Genomic DNA, 19,312 nt, shown 5'->3' with positions numbered 1-19,312 from the left:
AGGGATGAGCACAAGGGCGAAAAGTCAACTCGTAACTCTTCCACATACTAACCTTCACTTAACAATGACCCCTTCCATCCCATCCCCATTTTCAGCCCCCCTTCTCACTCCTGCCCCCTCTTTAACTGCTGGGTGGCTGTGGCTGCAGTTTCTTTGGTACTGAGACACTCAGTCCCTCTATGTCTAGTTAAAGTTCACCCACCAACACTCTCCCATCTTCTTTACTCATTCCAGGAAATTACTGGATATGACTAAATAGAAATATAGTCACTATAGAAAATTACTGATACCCCTCCCCCTGCAGTGTTCTCCTCCCTGTTCTGATCAACTCATCTATAATCACTGCAGTGGGGTCTCAGAAGGTGTAGACATAAACATTTGTGCTTGGTGGGCCAACTTGAACCAGAGGTGGTTAGGAACAGCATTGGATACTAATCTGCCCCTGCATATCTGACTTTAATTGGGCTGCTTGAATCTAAAAGTGTCAGTAATGGTTCTAAGATGCTCTTCACTAAAGAAGGCTCACATCTGTGCTACTGATGGAGTTTCAGGAACACAAGCTGGGTTCATTGCAGAAAGTATGCCTAGGGCTAGCAAGATGCTGAACAGAGTTGATGACTGCCTCACTGCGTCAGTTTAGAGATAACAACAAGCAGAGAGGACCTTGAAATGATTCCTGGTACCCCAAGTTCGGATCCCTTTCATAATAGACGCATGGGTGAGTGTATCAGGCTAGCAAGATTTCACCTTAGAAAGCAGAGCAATGCTAGGACTGGAGACTAATTATCTAGGAGTTATCATAACGCCATGATTGACTGAGTTCCCAGGCTGGCTGCTTCCCCCACTTCACTTTCAAGAGGAGACATCAATTTCTACTTGTCAGTCAAGGCAGAAGTTGTCCCTTCCTTCCCTTTTCATCCCATCTTCTTCTCTTCTCCTTGCCTTCCTCCTGCCTCACCCTAAGGCCAGCCCCTCCTCTCTGCCCACCCACTTAGACACCCTGCGTCCCCCGTCTCTTCTCTCACTCCTCCAGAGCCTGGTCCAAGTATCAGTGACCAGCAGAACTTACAGACCACCCTCCTGGGGCACTTGTGCTTTGAAAGAAGTCTGTGTTTTAAATCAAAACCTCCTGGCAGCATTTCTTAGAGGTTGCGTGTTTATGTGGAGTGGGCACTGTCAACTGCAGGCCATCCCCCAGCTGATGCGAGTACAGGCAGCTAACAGCTCACACTTGCTTTCTTCTCCAGAGAACTGTCTGCAGGTGAAGGGATCCTCTTTCAAGGGGGGCTGCACTCCCCTTCCACACCCACACCCAATGGCTGACTGGTACGGGTACAAAAGGCCAGTTCTCTTGCCTCAAGGAGAGGACAACTCTCTGGTATAATGTATGTTCTAGAGTCCCCCAGCTAGACTTCAGCTGAGACCGCATCCTGGTTCAGCCTCCTGACTTTCTTTACAGGTTTCCCCCAAGAGCACAACCTCAGTAGACCACGTGCTCCCAAATCCCTATCTCAGACTCTGCTTCTAGGAAACCTGACCCAAGACGTGGTGGGAGAGACTCTGGGAGAAAATGGGACACCTTGGCAAAAATCTCACTCGAATACCTGTATGGACATCTCAAACTCCAAACCCTTCTCTGTACCTACTACGCACCAACCTGAGCACTGGAAACAGTCTAGGAACAGGGGACAAGTTTGGGGGCCATGACCTCAAAGGGATTATAACTTTCTAATACCTTAAGAATTGTCTATGTTTAAATCCCACAGTGGTTAGAAGCAACCCTGCAAATCATGCATTTCATCATTTTGCAGATGAAGAAAAGGAGGCCCAGAGAGGGGGGTGCCCTGGCTGTGGCATCTCAGGCCACCAGCCCCACAGCTCTCTCCGCTTCTGGGCCATTACTCCCGCTGTGTGCACCTGCCACCTCGGGTCCTGGTTGCGAGCTTTAAGGTTCTGACCTGATTCTTTTGGGCAATCTTTTGTCCCTTTTTCCAGCGGAGAACTGGTGTCAGGGCTGGCAGCTCCCTCTCCTCCTCTCCAGTCACATGCTCGCCGAGGCTGTAGGCCGCTTCAAACACGATCGGGCTGATGACGTCCTGCACCCTCCGCTGAAACAATAAACAAATACACGCATTAATTACTAATCCTGGCTGACAGTTGTGGAGCATTTCACAGTTTACAAAGACCTTCCACATGGGCTGCCTCATGTGATCCTCACAATCGCCCTTGTGAGGTAGGAATTTGTTACTTTCATATTTTAAATGAGTTAACTGGGGCCTAGGGCGTCGTTAGCGTCTTGTCCAAGCCACTCCACTGATGGGTGGGGACTTTTCTTCTGTACCTTGCCTTTCCTTCCCTAAATCATCTTCTCTTGAGCATATGGAAGACATTACTTTACTCATCTTCCAAATATTCTTAGAAGCCAGTTGGGAGGCAGGAGAGCATCTGCACTCACACTGCTAACCCTTTGCATTCACAGTGTTTTGATGATCAAAGCTCTTTTGCATTGAGATAAATATGGATTTTGTGTTAGGGCAGGGGACCCAAAGACACTGAAGGGCACAGTGTGGTCACAGAGTTAGTCATCAGTGGAGCCAGGGATGAAAGTCTGACTTCTAGCCTGCTATCTTTCCTTTGAAAGCCAAGAACCTAGAGACCCAGGGGAATGGTAGATTGACATTTGCAATGAGAAAGAAAGGGAAGAGAGTAAATGTGCCCTGAACACCTACAAGATACCAGCACCTGTGCTAGGTGTTCTAGGGAGATGAGCAACATGCCCAAATCCTGTGAGCAAAGGCTTATTATCCTCCATTGTACACACAAAAAAGGTGCAAGACTATGTTCCCCAGGGCACACGGCTAGTAACAATTTTGAGTGACATTTGTTTAGCCCTGGAGTTTTTGGCCTTTCTGTACAGAATGCCATGCAAACTCCTCCCTGCGTGCCTTCTGGGGACTCTAGGCTCCCCCCACCTCCCATCTCACGAGTCAGAATCAGAGGCAGGAGTAAAGCCAGTAGGGGGTCCTGCATTCTGGGCCAGCACGCTCTACAGGGGGTAGGCTGCTCCAAGGCCTTCCAAGTGGAGCAGGGAAAATCTGAGAAGCGGCAAAGGAAAACGATACAAAAAGCCAAGTCCCTGGGGAGAGCTGGGGTGTTGGGCAGCAGGGAAGTGGGCGTGGCCCTGTCGGGGAGTGAGAAGAAGCTGGGCAGGCAGGCAGAGGCCAACTTCAGGGCCGTGAGCACAGAGCCAAGGATGTCACACTATTTATTCTCTGTGTTTGGAGTTTGGAGCAGAGTAGTGCTGTGTTCAAAATGGTAGAAAGTTCTGAAGGTCTCAGGAGGCATGCAGGGAGGAGTGTGCCCCACCCCCATCCCCCAAGACCCAGCATCCCTCCCTAGAGACACACACGCCTGCCAGTTCAGGGATACTTAAGTATCATCCAGTCTCAGCATATGCAGCAAGAGGTAGCTCATCTCACGCTGCACCTTGCTTTCTCCACTGGGCATGTATCCAGGAGACGGCCTGTCAGTACCACCTCCTTTTTAATGACATACAGCATGTCATTTGGATGCCCTTACTGACCCATGTCTGGGCTCAAAGCTACTTTAACAAGCGAGTGGGTGGCAGCCCATCCACAAACCATAGTGGCATTCTCCAAGATGGGTCCTAGGAACCTCAGTTCCCTGGGGGGAGAGTAGATAAGAGAATGTGATTAAATAAGCTGGGAGACACCAAGTTAAACAAATTTAAAGAGGATTTTATTCTGGTTTTTTGTTGTTGTTGTTTCTGTTTTTATGCCATTGCCTCTGAGAAGGTGATGGTCCCAAGTTTATTGGGCCACAGAACCTTGTGTTTCCTGAATTCCTCAGGACATGGGTGGTGAGTAGAACATGCTCAGAGACACTGGAGGGCAGATTAGACACCTCTTGCAGCAGGCCAGGAGAGGAGTTGGTGGGGCAAGCTAACTTGGGAAGGGGAGGCAGATGTGGCCACACTAGTGGCTGCTGAGCTATAGGGCATGGGGGACAGGGTAAGAGGGCACAGATGACTCCAGGGGTGGGAGGCTGAGCCACTGGCAGATGACTTACATGTGTGTTCAGGAAAGCATTCAGCTGGGAATAAAGCCAATTATTCAGCATAAATGAAATACAGGACCTCTCCAGGGGAGTTATGAGGGAGGCTTTGGACAAACCATTTCCAGAAAATCCTCTTGAACTCCAGATTTTAGGAACAGACCTTTGATACCCATGTCCTTTCAGGGAGCAAAGCACATGCCTGGGATCCACATCCTCCCAGCCTACTGACTCTGCTAACCAGAACTTACAAATTGCTGGTGGTGTGGAGAGGAATGCATAAATGCAATCATAACGTTTCTACAAATAACTTCTCCAGTGTGTCTTTAAGGGTAATGATCTTCAGGTTTTGCATTTAAATCCTTCATGATGAAACAAGTCAGTAATCATATTGTCCTTCTGGAGATGAGCTGGGGAGCCAGAGGTAACCTCACATTTCCTGGCTACCAAGGTGCCCCAGTGACTGGGAGAGCTCTTCTCGGACACTGTTTTACTTAATCCTCACAATACCCAAGCTTGTAAATTATTGCCCCCAATTTATAGACGAGGCAACACAGGTATGGGAGCTCAAATAAATCGCCTTCCTTCCCAAAGCCAGCAAGTGGAACCAGAAGCAAATCTACTTTCCTTGTTGTCCATGAAATACTATTTATTATTATTTTTTTATTGATACCTAATAATTGTACATGTTCATGGAGTACATGTTACATCTTGATACAAGCACACAACATACAATGATCAAATCAGGGTAACTGGGACATGATTCACCTGAAACAGTCATCTTGGCTTTATGTTGGGAGCATTTGAAAACTTCTAGCTATGTGAAATACTATTTAAAAGCCATCCCAACTGCTTTAGGTTCTGACAGCATCCTAAACAGTTACTTGTTTACATAACAGCACATAGGGGAGGAGAGAAATGGTTTACACACTTGGATTAATGTGAATAAATGGCAACTAAGAAATAGGGGCTTGAAGCAGGGCTATTTCTAAATACAGCCACATAAGCCATGGTGGCCGCGGAGGGAAACCTTAGTCATGGCATACCTTATTTTGGATGAGTGATGAATTTGGACGTCTAGGGATGCAAGTGCTGCTCTCGGGCAATGACTACAGGAGCCTGTTTTAATTAAGAAGTTTGAAAAGCAGCTTCTTATTACATGTTCCAGTAGCTCTGGGCAGAAGAGACCCAAACCACACTGAGACGTGGGTGGAGGTAAGGGCGGTTGCAGCAATTAGACCCAGGCCAACACCCCCAAAAGGATGACCCCTCCTTCCCACACTGTGCTTGTTTTATCTGAGCTGCAAAGGAAAAGTAGCAGCACCATTTAGTGGTTTCCTTTCATTTTTGGAAGTGCAGCTTCCCTGAGTTCAGTTCTGCAATTAAGTGGAGGAACTCCTCAGGGTAGAGAAAGAGGTTTAGGGCTCTGGCACAGACCACAGTCGCTAAAATTTTACTACTTAAAAAAAAAAAAAAAAAAAAAAATCACCACTACAAACTGAAGCTTCTAAAGTTTAAGCTTCTAAAGTTTCTAATAAATCTTTTTATTCTGACAGAGTGAAAGGCAAGAATCTACCTTTTCCTGCTAAAAATCGACAAGAGTCTCCCGTCTTTGAAAACTGAAGGAGCTCCCAGGGAGGAGAATACCCAGACTGGTGGCAGAATTAGCAGCAGCTGAGGTTTTATGGGGAACTTAACATATGTTCCATTTGAAATTTATTGGGTGCTTACTTTATGCCAGGCAATGTGCTGGGCCCCAGGGAAACAGACATGAAAGACCCTCAGGGAATAATTAGACTCAGGGGAGACAGGCAAGCAATGACAGTGCAGTGCAACATGCACCGGACAGAGGCGGCTTTGGGAACACAAAGGAAGGACACCTGATTCACACTGAGGGCTGATAGGCTTCCCAGAGGAGATGTCCCTGGGCAGAGTAGGAAGACAGAGGGACATCAGACAGAGAGCAGGCAAGAGGCACGGCTGTACCACGCGGAGAGGGCACGTGGCATCTGGTGGCCTGTGCCGGATTCCCAAGGCGGGAACCCAACCTGGTGGGCAGCAGTGGGGGCAGGGAAGCTCACGCAGAAACCAGATCTCAGGGGGACTTACAAGTTGTGTGAACTTCATTCTAAAAGCTAGGACAAGCTGGGAGTGGGGTAACATGATGCTATAAAAAAATCCCTCTTGCTACTTGGATTGATGGGGACAGGGAGGCCAGCATGGACGTCCTGTGAGCTGTGATCTAGAAAGATTCCTCTAGCTCTAGTATAGAAGTGGATTTCTGGGTATAGGACTGGGGAGAAGCAGGTTAGGGAGGAGGCTGCCACAGGAGTTCAGGGGAGATGGAGAAAAGGGGACCCTATCTACCTGATCAAAGGAGGATGCGCGCTACTGTTTGGGAGAAACACCCTGGCGACTCGATTCCAACTAGGACCCTCAGTAAGCTGGACCGGAACGTACCGCCTGACTAGCCACGTGACCTAGAAACCTACCTCATTGCTGCTTGTCTCCACCAAACAAGGCAAGGTTTTTCTCTTCCTTAGCTACCCCGCAGCTACAGGGGTAAATTAAATGAAAACAGGAAGGGTTGGTCACACTTTAAATTTGAAGGTCAGCAAATAAGCAGTTAGCATTAAGCCAGATAATTGGGTTGGGGAAAATCCTCTAAGTGTTTTTAAAAAGACTTCAGTATTTTTTCTTCTTCCAAACATGTGATCTTTTTGTCCCCTCCATCCTCTCTCCTTTCTTACTATTTATTTCTCTGCACCCAACCCTACTTCCGCCTCTGGTTACTTTGCAGACACTCCTAGAAATGAGAAGTCTTCAAAAGTGGGACGCCTTTTCCTTTATTTCTATGTTCATAATAATTAGAATGGCAGTTGAAATGGTATATACGCTACTTTAAAATTCTCATAAGCTTGAAGATCCTTTTAAAAGCAAACTGAGGATTTTGCATTTCCAGTAATGATAGCGTAACTCAAACAAAGATCTATCCTCCCGTGACAACTAGAAAAGCTGGACATGAACATGTACGTGTGCACCGCACCTCCCCCACACACCTGTTCAAAGTTTTCAGGGAAGGATCAAGACAGCCAGGACTTCAGAGTCTCGGCTCTCAAGGAGAAGGTAAGAACGCAGGGGTGATCCCAACATTCATCGGCACCTTTCCCTTTGGGTGTTTCCAGATTTGTAAGCAATGTGGAACAAGAGGGTTTGAAACTGGTTGTGACGGGGGGCCTAAAAGGCTGAGTTCTGAGCTGAATTTATAGCAGTGTTATGAGTCTGTGAAGACAAAACTTAGAGCTCAGGGCTACTAAGGCAGTCAGGACTTGAGGGGCCAAGATCCCAAAGGGAAAGAAGGATGGGAGGATGAGCCGAGTTTAGTATCTTAGACCACCTGCATCCTCAAGGCATCTGCTAGTTCCACAGCAGCCTGGGGCTGTGACACTAAGACGCCAAGCAGAAGGCTGTAGCTGAAGTGCTCAGAAGAGAAGATATATTTTACTGGAGATTAAACACAGCAAAAGAGAGGACCAGCGACCAGAAAGTTAATAGGAAATATCTGGATCAAAGCATGGAGAGGAAAAAGGATGGAAAAGTCAGAAATAAACCTAAGAGACATACAGGACACAGTGAAATGTATAACACATTTATAATTATAAAATAAATAATATGTATAAAGTACAACTAGCACAATGACTAGCATACTGTAGATAAGCAATAAATGTGGTTATTATTTTTACCATAATTTTTTAAATGGCAACTCTGATATGAAATTTTGCAAAAACCTCCCTACTGTGAAATAAAGCCTTACTGTGAACTGTGCATACAGCAAGAACCTATTTCCCATTTTACAAGAGAATAAATTGAGGCCAAGTGTAGTTTCGTTTGCAGTCCTACAAGTTAAAAAGTAAACAAAAATTTAAATTAAAACTAAGAAAGTCTAGAAATAATTTTAACCAAAACTTTATGAAAAGCACAATTGACTGCAATAGTCTTACAAGACAGGACTTACATTGATTGGGAAAAGAAGACAGAAAACTTTATCTTTGAGTGAGTTCAGTTAAAAACACTGACTGGACAGTCAGAGCTCCGAAAACAGCTGAATTCAAAGAACTTCAGAAATCTTCTCATGCAAGCAGGAGAGTGGTGAGCAAATCAGTACATCTTGTTTCTAGAAGTTTCTCAATGAGATTAGAGATTTTAATATGACTATATATTACTTTGTAAACAATATTATGTTATAGTAATAGATATCATTGTTAGTCTGAAATGTACAATCCTTTGGCAAGCATCAGTTCTCAGGGAAGGCAAGAGAGCATCAACTACCCAATTAACATATTTGCATAAATCACTATTTATTTATGAAAATCACATAGCCTAATTGACGCTTTTTCCTCTTCAAAGGTAAAACAGCATCTAGCTGGAAATTTGGAAAGCGGTTTGCTTTTGTGTTTGAGAGTCTGTGTGGGGTGGGGTGGTAACCGTGGCTGTGGGAACTGGATCTCAGCTCTGCCCTAAGCTCCCCGCCAGGACGAGGCACCCAGGCAGGACTGGGGACAACGAGGGTGGGGCTGTGGGTGTGGGGGAGGAGTGGAAGGATGATGGAGGGATGTTTCGGGTGGCTCTCTGGAGGAAGAGTCAGTTGGGCTGCCTTCGGCAACTCTTGGCTTCTGTGTGCCCTGTGCCCGGGACCATGTGAGGCGTGGGGCTGCAGAGAGGTGGCAAACAGGGCTGTGACGCAGAGGAGAAGCTGCCCATACAAAAACCATGGGAACCCGACGAGGGAGGGATCACTTCTGGCCCAGAACGGACAGGAGTGGGCATGTCACGAATCCCTGGAGAGGAGGTGACCCTGGAAGCAAAACTAGACGTTCAGCAGGCTGGTGGGGGGATGGGAACGAAGGCCACCCTTATCACCTGGCACAGATAATATGGAGGCCTAGTGGACAACGACATGTCAGGGGAACAAGGCACCAAAACGCGGGGAAAACAAGGATATCACACAGTCCTAGGTCCAAGGAGCCCCCAGCTCCATTTCTTACAAACTGTGTGACCTTGGTCACTTCACTTACTCTCTCTGAACCTGTTTTCTCAGACATACAACGGGTTGACAGAATCAACCTTACATGATTATTTTGAACATGAGAGACAATAGCCATCGAGCACCTTGGAGAGCTCCTGGCACGCAGTAAGAAGTCAGCCGTGAGTGCATCATCAGTGTCACCTCCACCACCACCTGGGAAGGGCCTGGGGGGCAAGACCCCAAGGTGGGGAGCAGAGGGGGAAAGCAGGCTGGAACCGGGGCCCAGGGCCTCAGTAACCATTCTGTAGGCAATACGGACTGCTATGAATTTCTAAAGTCAGCCTCAGGACAAGAACCCCAGAGGTGATCTGAAGGATTGATGGGGGTGGAGAAGGATGAGAACGGGCTTTCTCAGGGCTGGGCACCCATCCCCCAACTACGTACCCCCTGCCCCACATTGGCTGCCATCAGCACACATCTGCCCCTTCTGCAGAAACCTGTCCTTGGTTAAATGGCAGCATCTTGCCTAGGTTTTACACCCCTCGCCTCTCCCCACTGGGCCAGCCTCCTAGCAACGACTGACTGGCATGGGGTTCAAAAGGCTGACCCCTTGTCTCGAGGTGGGACAACAACTCTGCAGGGTGACTCACGCTCCAGAGCTCCTGCAGGGTCAGCCGGAGGCTGTCTCCAGTGGACACCACCTGCCCATCATGCTTCCCCCGTTCCCCTCATCCTGAGAGCTCCTCTCAATAAACTGTGTGAACTCGAATTCCTCTCTCAAGCTCTGCTTCTAGGGAACCTGACCTCACACAGTAACCCACTGTCACAAAAGACTGTGGCAGAAGTATAAACATATATACACACACGATATGCAGACAAAATAAGGACTATTAGACGCAGGAAAGACAGAGTCCCCGCTTGCTCAACACCTACCCTCCACCCTGCGGCATACCAAGGGGAATCCCCTACAACCACCTGGAAACCATTCATTGTAGAGATAACGAAACTGAGGAGCAAAGAGACCCATCAAGACAACAGAGCCAGCACCCTTCTCTATTCTGCCCCCAGACTCTGAGAGAGCAAGAATGCAGTAGAGGTCAGACAGGGATGCTGGGGCCAGGGGAGTCTTTGAACCTGCAGCCCTGTGGGCCCCTCTGTATCCCAGCCTCTTCCTGGGAGGGAAATGCGGCCGAAAGGGCAGGGCTGTGATGGTTTCCTAAGTGACCCAAACAGGCCCTGAGTGCCCGCAGGAGATACTGGTCTGTAGAGGACAAACTCCTCCTTGTTCAGGCTCTGGCCTGCATGGCCACCACTGGGTGCCTGACGTACTGTGCAATGATTTGTCCTCGTGCCTGTCTCTACCGCCAAACCGTGACATCAGCGTGGCATAGGGGCAGAAAGCAGACTCCCAAGGCAGCTCATTCCACAGCAGCTCAGACCTCAATTTTTAAAGCTACAGATGTCAGAGGATTCCCACATGTAGCTGACACTGTTAGTGCCCCAGCTGCTACAGGCACCGGCCACACCTACCACCTTCTCAGGAAAACTGCCCTTGGGTGACAGGGCCATCTCCTCCAGAGAAGCCTGCGACGTGACGACACCCTGTGACAGGCAGAATTCTAAGATGACCCAGTGACCCATGCCCGTGTATAATCCCCTCTCTTGAGTGTCACTCCTGTGATAATGTTACATTGTATAGTAAAGGTGAAGGGAATTTGCAGATGTAATTAAAGTCCTGAGTCAGTAGAATTAAGTCAATCAGAAGGGAGCTGATCTGGGTGGGCCTATTTAGGTGACCGCTTTCAAAAAGGACTAAGAAATGGGAAGCAGGAGAGAGAGTCTCCTTCTGATCTTAAAAAAGCACATCACCATGGGCTCCACAGCCACAAGGAATGAGTTCCACCAACAACTACCTGAGCCTGGAAGATGACCTCAAGCCGCAGAAAAGACCTGGCCGACACCTTGATTGTGGCCTTGTGAAACCCAGAGCAGGGCATCCGGCTGGGCCATGCCCAGGTTCCTGACCCATAGAAACTGTGGGATAGGAGATGTTTATTGTTTTAAGCTGCTAAGTTTGTAATTTTTTATATAGCATCAAAAAAGAATGCCTGCCCCATTCTCCCGGCCCGCTGAAGCAGCGGGATAACAGCCAGTGCCCTTGCTGCTGGCAGTGTGAGCGCTGCTCCAGAGCTCCCCAGGGGTTCGGCTGAGGCTAGACTTCTCCTGAGACCACAGCCCTACTCCGTTGTCCCCCTGCCCCTCTCTGTTTCCCTCCCTTTGAGAGCACTCCCCCAGTAAATCTGGCAAAATCCCCCATCTCAGATTCTGCTTCTGGGAACTGGATGCGAGATACCATGTAATAAATTCCATACTGAATTTGTTGGTTTAAAATCCTTAAAGAGGTGAGAAAAGCTGGATAAAGCGCCAGGGTGGCCCAGAGCTCGTGTCTGACCAGGTGGATCCGCATCGATAGTGGGAACGCGTGGGGATTACACGCAGACCATCGTTTCGACACTCACTCTCCATTGTGTTCAACTTGGAGTCTTTGTCCTTCCTTTATTTATTCTCAAAAAGAACAGAGCTAGGTCTCCAAGAATAAGTCTTAGGGCCCAGAGGAGTGGATTAAAGACACAGATCAGCCCCAGGCCTCCTCAGAGCAAACCTCTTTTTCTTTTTTTTTTTTTTCATTTTTACAGCTGCTCACGAAACCCCTTTGTCCAACGTGTGTGAGGTGCTGAGATTTACAAAGGGCAAAGCTCAGGAAGGAAAGGGCTGGGACTTGGACCATCCACAGGATTAATAATGAGCTTCTCAACCCTGAAGAGTTGATCTATTACCGCATGTCACATAAACCATAGACTTCTTTTGGTTTGTTTTACTACTGTCAACCAAAATTATATCTTAAACCACATAGGTTCTTAACCTAGAAGAGAATTCAGAGTGTCTGTGAATTTGGATGGAGAAAAAATTTAACATTTTTATTAACCTCTAGCTGAAATTTAGCATTTCTTTCCATTACAAATGTAGGCAGCAAACCGCAGAAGTATGAAAAAGACCTGTGACTCTGTCATCAATAGGAATCTGAGATATTTCACATATTATAGATACAGTGAAATACTGCTTATGCTCATCAGTACTTCCAAATTTCAGATCTCATTATTTAATGCATTAACAAAAGCAGGTATATAATTATTTCATAAATGTAGTTTTAAAAAATATTTTGATAACTAAATTTCAATATGATTGAATTTCTTTGTAATTCTATATATTTTATTAAATGTACTTAAAAACATTATTCTGAGAAAGGAACCATATGCATCTCCCAACTAACTGCCAAAGGGGTCCCTGCACAGAAACAGTTAAAACTTTCATCTTAATAGTAAAACGTAATGAAAGAGACCATCCTGTGGTTTCTGAACTGCTTCAAAATATGCTTCAAAACTGCAGAAAGAAACCTTATGTTGTTTCAATCTTCATAGGTTATATGAACTCCTTGGTCTCAGCAGTTAAAAATATACCGTCCATTACATTTTATGACAAGTTCTAGGCCTGGGCTCAAAATCACCCCAGGGCCCCTGGGGTTTTAAGAATTTGGTCCTGGATAGACATTTCAGGCCAGGGTAGAGCAAAGCTGCTTCAATGCTGGGAGTTACAGGACAGCATCTGTTCCCCTGTGTAAGCCCACAGGGGGGAGAGCAGAGAGAGAGAGCTCTCTGGGCTCCATGTAGTGTTCACTGCTTTTACAAAAAGAATCCTGACCTTCCCAGGGCAGGCCTGCGGCTTCATGAGCCCTGAGAGGGTATCTAAGAAAACTGAGAAGCTTACCCTAGACCTTGGTGGTGTGTGAAAATCCTGAACCATGACCGAAATGAAGAAGAGAGTCAAAAATACCGACCCCACAAGATTTCCAAGTTACTCAAACCACAGTGGGCTTATTTGCTCAGCTCGGGGGCTAACTGAACCAGCACAGTTGCTCTGAATGACTTGCAGCTTAGCCAGTGAAGAAAGTAGCTGCTCCCAAACCTGTAATAAAACAAGGTCATGAAAATTCCAATAATTTCATCAAACCTTGTTCATTCTCTGGTCTGTTACACTCTCCTTCTTGCCATTCCATTCCTGCTGGCCTTCACAAGGCCACCAATGGCCACCATGTTGCTAGATCCAATGGATGGCCTCTCTGGCCCCTACAGGCATTCCTCATAGTCGAATCACTTCTTCTTGACTCCCTGCCTCCCCCAAGAGATAGCTTACTCCTCTGTCCCCACTGCTCTCATCCTTCCGAGATGACATCTAGAGCAATAAATGGCATTTATTGACTAAAACATCTCCCCCCAGCCCCCAACTAGACTGAACTCTTTGGGAGCAGAGGCCACCTCACATTCATCTCAGCATGCGCCACCTTTAGCACAGTGCATGGAACAGAGAGGACAACTCGATAAACATTTGCTCAGATGTACACAAACTGAGATGGACCTTTATCCAGTAGGAAGGTGTTTGTGAATTTTGAGAACACCCTTGCTATGAAAGGCAACTTTATTCAATAAACTGACCCTACATCTACAGTCAATGTACAATATAGTATAAATATTTTATTAAACATTTATCTGAAGCTTTATTTCTTTGTTCTACCTTTACTTCCTTTCTGTATTTATATCTCACATCTCTACTGCTTTTCTTTTCAAATCTTCCCTCCTTTGTAACCTTGGCTATTTTAAACATCTTTAAGCTCAAAAGAAGCAGTGTCACACCTATCCACAAAACGTTATTAAACCACTTAATAAATGCCACTTATTATGCCTCTTAACTAGAGCTTTTGGGTTTACTGGATAACGTGAGATCCTGAAGCAGTAACAAAGTAGACAGGCACTGGGCTCTACTTTGTGGGAAAGGGTTGAAACACTGGCAAATGGATGCTCTGAGTGAGGTGTCCTTTCGTTTTGTTCCCTTCAGCATTTGCACTTGTCATCTTTGAATTCAACTAACATTGACTGATCACCAACGCACAGGACTGCGCTACATGCTTTTATACATTAGCTAGTATAATTTCATCATAGCTATTATTTTTCTCCAAATAGTGAAACTCGGGCTCAAAATTAAGTCTATACATGTGTCATTTAGAGTCTGCCTATATGATCCGAGGAGATTGTTCAAGCTGTCAGGAATCATAGCAGAATACTCTGAACTAGCACTGTATTTCCAGAATCTCTGAAAGTAGGTAATAAAAAGAACAGAAATCATTTACCACATCTCCTTCTCATCTCCTCTCCCACCTTGCCATTAGATGGAAACGTTGAACAAATTTAAAATGAACTATGAGTTTTAACTAAACAATTTAGAGAATGAAAAAAAATTTCACCTTCCTTTTGAGCAATTATAATGGTAAACAGCCCTGCCCTCAAAAATTTGTAATCTAATTTAGGAGACACAAAAAGCCTTTCAACCCAGCTGGCCATTCTGAGTTTGTCCCTCCTCGTTCCCAAGACAAGGTTGGTCCTTCCTACTTATGAACCTAGCCTTGGACCCCTCACTCCTCCCTCTTCCCCAGCCAGAGGTCAAGGTGAAGCTATCTCCTTGTCTAAGACATTTTCCCCAAGTGCCTCTCTATCACCCAGTAACAATGAATGACAGTGCCACTTATTGGGCATTCACTTGTTGTTGAAGACTGTATTTTCCAAAGATGGTTGCAAAATATCTCCCATAATACATGCTCTTCTGCAATGTGACATTGCTGCTTCTCCCATCAAGAGATAGGCCTAACTCCCCTGCCCTTGGAGAGATGACCATGCTGGACGTCCCAGGCCTGGCTAAGCCCAGCTTCCTAAGCCATCCCTGCCCAGGTGCCAGACACAGATTCCCCACACCTAGCTGTCTGCAGCATGGAGCAGAGACCAACCATGCCCAGTGTGCCCTGTCCAAATTCCTTGCCCATGGAATCTGTGAACATAATAAGATGGCTATTGTTTTACATCATTAAGGTTGGGGTGCTTTGTTCCACAGTAGTTGATAACTGAGACATCAATCTTTTGTGATGCATAGTTATTTAAGAGTGTCATGGGTGGGGACCATGTCATTCTTTGATTAACCTTACACTGCGCCTGGCACAAGAATGTGCACACAGGTGTTAAACATCCCTCATTCTTTCGGTTAACAAATACTTATTTAGAATATACTCTGAGCAGAACAGAGTGTGGTAGGGTGTTCAAAGGTAAATAAGATTCCTCTTTCCTCATGGGGAGCTTATAATTTTTCTTTAGATGAAACAAGGCCTGTTTGCAAACAGTTCTAATACAAGCCTAAAGAGATACCAAGTGCTGTGACAATTCATAGGAAGAAGAATCCCTTCCCTAGTAAAGGACGGTGGAGACTGTATAGGAGGACAAGCACGAGCGGGTGGAGGACGAGAAGGGACTGCATGAGGGAGGATGGCTGTGTGAGCACTCCCATGGAACCGAGGCTGACAAGCACAGAGCACAGCCCATCTCACAGCCAGGGCAGGGAAAGGACCAACCACGTGATTCTCGTGACAAACTTGTAGCTCAGTGGATGAAAAGAGCATGACACCACTTACTTTGGGGGAGTCACACGTTTTCGGGGTGTTGACCTCCACCTTAGTGCAGCATGACATGAAGAGCAGGAGCCTTTCTGGAAACAAAACACCAGCCTCTGGTGCCAGGAACCTGGAGTTCTGGGGTCCATCTGTCTGCCAGCACCGACTCGCCCCCCCTCAACAGATAACACCAGGACTTACAGCCTCCACTTGAAGGACTATCCTAATCTGAAGTTTCCAAGAAAACCTCAAAGAAACAAACAGAATCCTCTAGATTTATAAAACACACTATAAAAGAGTTGGTCCTGCTTACTATATAAAACACTATTTACATCTTCAACTTTATGTCACTGAAAAGTCCAGTAAAAGGTTTTTATTGGAATAGGGAAGTGTCTCCAGGAACTTTAAACACAGTACGATTTGTACCAAGGACAAACTCATCTAAAATGCTTCACAAATACTGATGCACTACTGGGGTCCCAAGGACAAAATTGTTTAACATGATTCACACAGTTCTGATGAACTATCTGGAGTCCATGAACCAGCATTCTTGATAGATCTAGAACCAAAGATGATGAAAAAGGTTTTGTTTGTTTGTTTTGTAACTCTTAGTCAGTTGAGTCATCTCCACTAAATCTCTGTTTGCACTGGTATTCCATATAGGCACTTTCTGTTAGTAGAAATAGCTGGATTTTATGTTCCTGAAATAGTATTCATACTATATTTATGATCTCTTCGATCTTAATCTCTTAAAGTGGGTAATTTAATAACTTTTTATATTGGAAAAGGAAACATAAATGATTGAGGCTTCTCTAAGTCACTACCTTCTCCAACCAAGGTAAATTTGACCATAATCTTTAAAAGAATATTCTGGAAATGCAGCCATAAAGAACACACAGACACCCCTATACATATCCAGAGCACCTATTTATGTACAGATCAGCTCAGACCTGGGTGTGAACAAAGACATACCATGTAGAAAAAGCTCTGGCTGCAATTCAGACAATCACCTGTAATTAAATATCCCTGCCTGGCTTCCCCACATCAGGCCATCCTGGCAGGAATAAAAATAGCTTCAAGGAATGACCACTAATGGTGAAAACAGGCTACCCCCAAATTAAAGATGGTTCCTGTTAAACTTGAATTTTTTAAAAAAGAACCTTCAGTCCTTCCACAGGACCACGTCTGCCAGGACCCTCACCCCCTACCCCCAACACCACTCCCAGGCCTAGGCTGATTCTGGGTAGTGATGCTGTTTCTACAGGATTCGATGGGCTTTGCACACCTCATTACCATGACAGGCGGCATCAGACATTTTAACCCCTTTCTTTCCTGGAAAAGTTCTATTCTAAAGCTAGACCATGCAAAAAACTAAGCTGCTGGCCAACGGACACTCATCTATTATCTTTTAAGTGTCTTTTGCTATGTAGGATGTAAATTAATCCCTCATATGCTGATGCCTTAATCTGAGAGGCAGGCCTTGCCCAGACATTCAATCCCAGAAACGAAGAAAATTTAGATGCCATTCACAATGAACACTCATCCTCCCATCAAGCTTGGGCGCATCATCCATCTTCCTTTCCTCACCTATAGGTTGGAAAAAAACAAATTTGTCCTTACACCATTTCTAATGGGCAACAGTCATCTTCAACTTCTCCCCCCATGGAACTGAGCCACCCAATTTCTGAGCATGAATCCAAGCTGTCTCCTGGCTTTGGAGAGTCCTATCAGCTACCACTCACCAAGGGCCTTTTGAAAACACTTGTGTTCCTAAGGCAATGGACAAACACTGAGTTCTCTGCCGTACCCAAATGCCCTGGCGTTGTTATGGCCCCGGCACATGTTCACAGTCCCCCAGAAATCTCCCACACTGGCCAAGACGCAGGTGTGTGCCAAGGAACAATTGACTTTCAAGCGTCTATGCCAGAGGGACAGTATGAAACACCAAGAGTAGGAAACGATAAATACCCTCACTAGGGATTTGCTGTCTTCCGCAGCCCCAGCTGAGGACCCACAGAGATCAAATGAGAGAAAGCAGGGCTGGGAGCAGCACTCGGTGAGGAGGTCTGCTCTCCTCTGGGGACAGCGTTCCCGTGACCCCTATTCAACACCCCTTTATTACGCTGAGAACTGGTATTTCAGGGGTTCAATATTGAGACTGCAAGGGCGATCCCCCACAACTGTCCAACAGAAAGTAAACACTACAGATCTCCCCAAAACATGGGAGATGCTGGTGACGGTCTTGGTGGGTGTCACGGGAGTCTGTGAGTTCATGGATTTAACATGACCTTGGGGCTCAGAGGAGGGGTTTTCCACAAGGAAAAACTATTCCTCTAGAGCTGCAGTGTCCAATATAGTATCCATGAGCCACATGCGGTTAAACTTAAATAAATTAAAATTTAATATAATTTAAAGTTCAGTTCTCCTGTCCTACTGGCCACATTTTGAGGGCTCAGTAGCCACACGTGAGCAGTGGCTACTATACTGAACAGGAACATTTTTCAGATGATCTCCCTGGGAACTTCTGAGACCCTCTTGGATGAAAGGGCAGCAAATCTCAGCATCTGCTCGGTGCCCCAACAGAAAATTGCATTTGAAACAGGATATTTCCTCATAACATAAGGATTCCGAATTACCCACGCTATGATGAAAGATAGACTTGCTTTGTTCAAAGCCAAAAGAAGTATTATAGAACTTTGCCCTAAGAATGTTAAGGTACATGGGGCAAGAAGAATACAGCAATCTGCTTGACTAGGGAACAGTGATGGTCCATCAGCACTGTCTGAGTGCTGAAAGCACGTGGCCTTCTCCCTGCAGGCGGTTTAATGCCTCCCCACCCGCCAGATATTCTGCACGTCGGCAGCACATCGCACATGCACACTATATCACACTCGTGTGTCACCTACAGATGGTGAACAGAGACACGAAGCTTAAAAAAAAAGGGCTCAACCATTCCAAGTTATTACCCCAGTAAATGACTACATATAAGTGACCACACCATGTGATTTTTTAACCAGCCGCCCTCCCTTAGAGAGACATTGAAGGCAGTAAAGAAACAAAAGCATCTTTTAGCCTTGGACTGTAATAAAATGTTGCTCACACAGGGGCTGCTGAGCGATTTTTCCAGCATTGCAGGAGCCCACCTCCTTTCAATATGAATCATATTATAGCTCAGATAAGCATATGGTCCAAGTTTATAGAGGACTTTATGAATACTTATTCCTTTTAGAAACCACATGAGAAAATACTTGTCCCTATTTTATGAGGGGTGAACAGTTGAACGCCAGAGAGATTAGGAAACCTGCCCAAAGCTGCATGGTAATGAGGGAGCAGAGGCAGGATTAGAATCCGCTCCAGTGGGTCAGGAGGAGACAGAGTTTCTTGGCCCCCAGACTCCCTGCTCGCTCTCCTGCTCCTTTCCTGTCCACTCTCCAAATAAAAGCCAGGGTAACCTTCTTAAAACACAAGCAAAACCACATACCCCATGCTGGAAACCTCTAACAGCTTCCTTGGCTTGTCTAATTAAACTACCCCTGAGCACGGCCCACCAGGGCCCTCGGAACTGGCTCCACAGACCTCCCCTCTCTCCCCCGCCCATACTCCCCCTCCTCCACCAGACTCTAGCCCTAACAGCCTCCCTGCCACCCCCAAACACCCGTTTCTGC

General features: G+C 46.1%; 1 protein-coding gene across 1 annotated transcript in view; it reads right to left on the bottom strand.

Annotated features, from left to right (window-relative positions):
* Window positions 1-19,312, bottom strand: part of ITGA9 (integrin subunit alpha 9) — a 323,466-nt gene that overhangs the window by 160,224 nt on the left and 143,930 nt on the right. Inside the window, exon 16 of the mRNA XM_069475539.1 lies at window positions 1,959-2,108. Coding sequence (XP_069331640.1) covers window positions 1,959-2,108 — 150 coding nt within the window. The remainder of the gene's footprint in view (window positions 1-1,958; window positions 2,109-19,312) is intronic.

The sequence above is a fragment of the Eulemur rufifrons genome, chromosome 7 (genome assembly GCF_041146395.1).
Source record: "Eulemur rufifrons isolate Redbay chromosome 7, OSU_ERuf_1, whole genome shotgun sequence".
NCBI classification, from domain to species: domain Eukaryota; kingdom Metazoa; phylum Chordata; class Mammalia; order Primates; family Lemuridae; genus Eulemur; species Eulemur rufifrons.
This window is presented reverse-complemented; position numbering and strand designations above follow the sequence as displayed.